Source organism: Falco punctatus (assembly GCF_963210335.1).
Source record: "Falco punctatus genome assembly, contig: scaffold_30, whole genome shotgun sequence".
NCBI classification, from domain to species: Eukaryota; Metazoa; Chordata; class Aves; order Falconiformes; family Falconidae; genus Falco; species Falco punctatus.
In genome coordinates, this window is record NW_027660235.1 from 790506 (window position 1) to 793248 (window position 2743).

The 2743-nt window shown below is 54.9% G+C and overlaps 1 protein-coding gene across 1 annotated transcript; it reads right to left on the reverse strand.

Annotated features, from left to right (window-relative positions):
- Positions 1–310: 310 nt before the first annotated feature.
- On the reverse strand, positions 311–1308 carry LOC308057468 (olfactory receptor 14C36-like). Its single transcript, XM_080411566.1, has one exon. The coding sequence runs from the start codon at positions 1291–1293 to the stop codon at positions 406–408; it is 888 nt and encodes a 295-aa protein (XP_080267692.1). The 5' UTR covers positions 1294–1308; the 3' UTR covers positions 311–405.
- Between the last annotated feature and the right edge of the window lie 1435 nt (positions 1309–2743).

Consider the following 2743-nt stretch of genomic DNA (forward strand, 5'->3'; position numbering starts at 1 on the left):
GCACGGCGGTGACCAAGCTGCCAGAGTACTCAGGCCTTACACCAAGGCAAGGGGTCAGAAGGAGAGTGTGGAACTGGAAGGTGGACAGCACTGGAGAGCCATGTGCTGGTGTTCCCTGGTACTTCTGCCATGCCAGGAACCTTTTCCCCTCCATCTGTGCATACAGGAACTGTCCCTGCAGCTCCAGAAAGGCCTTGGAAGAAAGAATCCCAGGAAAAACATAGTGGTTTAATGGCCCTTTGGTTTTGTTAGATGAAGAGAGAGCAGGGCACTTTCAGAAAAGAAAATCAGAGGAATTATAGAATGGGGACGACACCTTTATCAGAATTGAAATACCATGAGCAACTACAACAAATTCAGAAGACAATCTGGGTCTGTGATGAATTACATTATAAACGCTATTCATCATTTTATTCCTTCAGAAGAACATCCAGCTATCAGTTTGCACATTGCACCCTTGAGCTCCTGGTTCCTCATGCTGTAGATGAGGGGGTTCAGTGCTGGAGGCACCACCAAGTACAGGACTGACACCACCAGGTCCAGGGATGGGGAGGAGATGGAGGGGGGCTTCAGGTGGGCAAATGTGCCAGTGCTGAGAAAGAGGGAGACCACGGCCAGGTGAGGGAGGCACGTGGAAAAGGCTTTGTGCCGTCCCTGCTCAGAGGGGATCCTCAGCACAGTCCTGAAGATCTGCACGTAGGACAGCACAATGAAAACAAAACAGCCAAAGAATAAAGAGGCACCAGCCACAAGAAGCCCCACTTCCCTGAGGTAGGTGTGTGAGCAGGAGAGCTTGAGGATCTGTGGGATTTCACAGAAGAACTGTCCCAGGGCATTGCCTTGGCAGAGCGGCAGTGACAGTGTATTGGCCGTGTGCAGCGCAGCATAGAGAAGCCCACTGGCCCAGGCAGCTGCTGCCACGTGGACACAAGCTCTGCTGCCCAGCAGGGTCCCGTAGTGCAGGGGCTGGCAGATGGCCACAAAGTGGTCATAGGCCATGACGGTGAGGAGAAAATACTCTGCTGAAAGGAAAAAGACAATCAGGAAGAGCTGTGCAGCACATCCTGAGTAGGAGATGTCCCTGGTGTCCCAGAGGGAGTTGGCCATGGCTTTGGGGACAATAGTGGAGATGGAGCCCAGGTCGATGAGGGAGAGGTTGAGGAGGAAGAAGTACATGGGGGTGTGCAGGTGGTGGTCACACACTACAGTGGTGATGATGAGGCCGTTGGCCATGAGGGCAGCCAGGTAGATGCCCAGGGAGAGCCAGAAGTGCAAGAGCTGCAGCTCCCGCATGTCTGCAAATGCCAGGAGGAGGAACTGTGTGATGGAGCTGCTGTTGGGTATATGCTGCCTCTGGGCATATGATCCTGTCACAGGAGAAAAAGACAGTGATAATTTAGGGGAGACTTCTGCAAGCAAAATCAGAGCCATTTCCCACAGACCACCCCCCCGTCACACACAGACATCCCTCTCTTTTCTCGGAGACCTTCCTGCAGCTGTGTGGCTGCAGCCCTGCTTGGTGCTGGCCGTGTGGGTGATGAAGAGCAGGGCATCTGCCCACGGGCTCTTGACCAGCCAGCCCCACTCTGCAGCAGTGGGTGGGGGCAGGGACCAGTACTGGTGTTTAACTTTGTCCTGTGAAACCAGTGCCAACGCAGAAGGGCTGGTCAGCGTCTGCAGCGCCAGTGCTAAGGAACGGGAAAGGTGAAGGCATTTTAAGAGAGATTTAGTTTTTTTCACAGCTCCCCCCATCTCTCCTGTTGCGTATTCTCGGATGTCAGAAAAGCAGAGCATTTTTGCTGCCCTCAGGTGGAACAGAGTGAGGTCTGTGAGGCAAGAGGATTGCCTGTGGGTGAGTGAACAGTGAGGGGAGGTGGTCTGTCCATCTGGTTCCCGGTTTCTGTGGGCTTGCACCTTCCTGAGATGAATGGTGGCCACACTCCCATGTTGCCCTGAAATACCACAAGGCACTGCTGAGAACAGACTGACCCACCACAGACCAGTAAAGGTTGTAGGCTTTCATCAGAACTCAGCATCCCACCCACAGCAAAGGATACACAGCTCATTTCACCCACCCCAACAGCGTTTTCTCCATCACAGAAACTCTACGCCTCTACGTGGGGCTTTCAGATCACTAATGGGTGCGAGGGGACAGGTTTCCATTCTGGAGGGCAACTCACTGCTCGGAAGGGAACTTCAAGGAGGTAGCCAAGTGCCCTAACAAGAGCATCAGGTTCAGGGAGAACCAGCCCCACACAGAGCATTGCCCACAGGCCCACAGGTGAGAGGAAAGCTGGGACACTTGTTCCCATGGACACACCTGCAGGAGAGGACCCACAAGGTCAGAGTGTGACTCTGCAGCTGAAACACCCATCCCCAGAGAGCCTGGCAGCAAGAGCAAGAGAATAAAACTAACCCCAAAAGGCAGAGAAAGAAGTAAAATTGCACTGATGGTCTAGGTAAGAGTGTTCAGGGCGAGCGTGCCAGGCACTGAGGGCAGCGTTGCCCTTGCCCAGCTCTGCTCGCCACCTCCCACACACCAACATTGCCGGGCAGCTGCTCTCAGCCCCTGTGCTCTGCAGAAGGACCGGGGCACGTGGCTGCAGAGCTGCACCGCGGCTCTGCTGGAGCTCTGGCTGCAGGGGGGGTGGCTCACACCTCGGGACCCCCAGCCCTGAGGGCAGAGGCTTTGCTGGGGGGAGAGCAGCCAGGGGGATGCCTCAGAGAAAGGGGTCTGCACTGC

Excerpts from the sequence above, each read along its gene's own strand:
- LOC308057468 (XM_080411566.1), bottom strand. The coding sequence starts at position 1,293 with ATGCGGGAGCTGCAGCTCTTGCACTTCTGGCTCTCCCTGGGCATCTAC.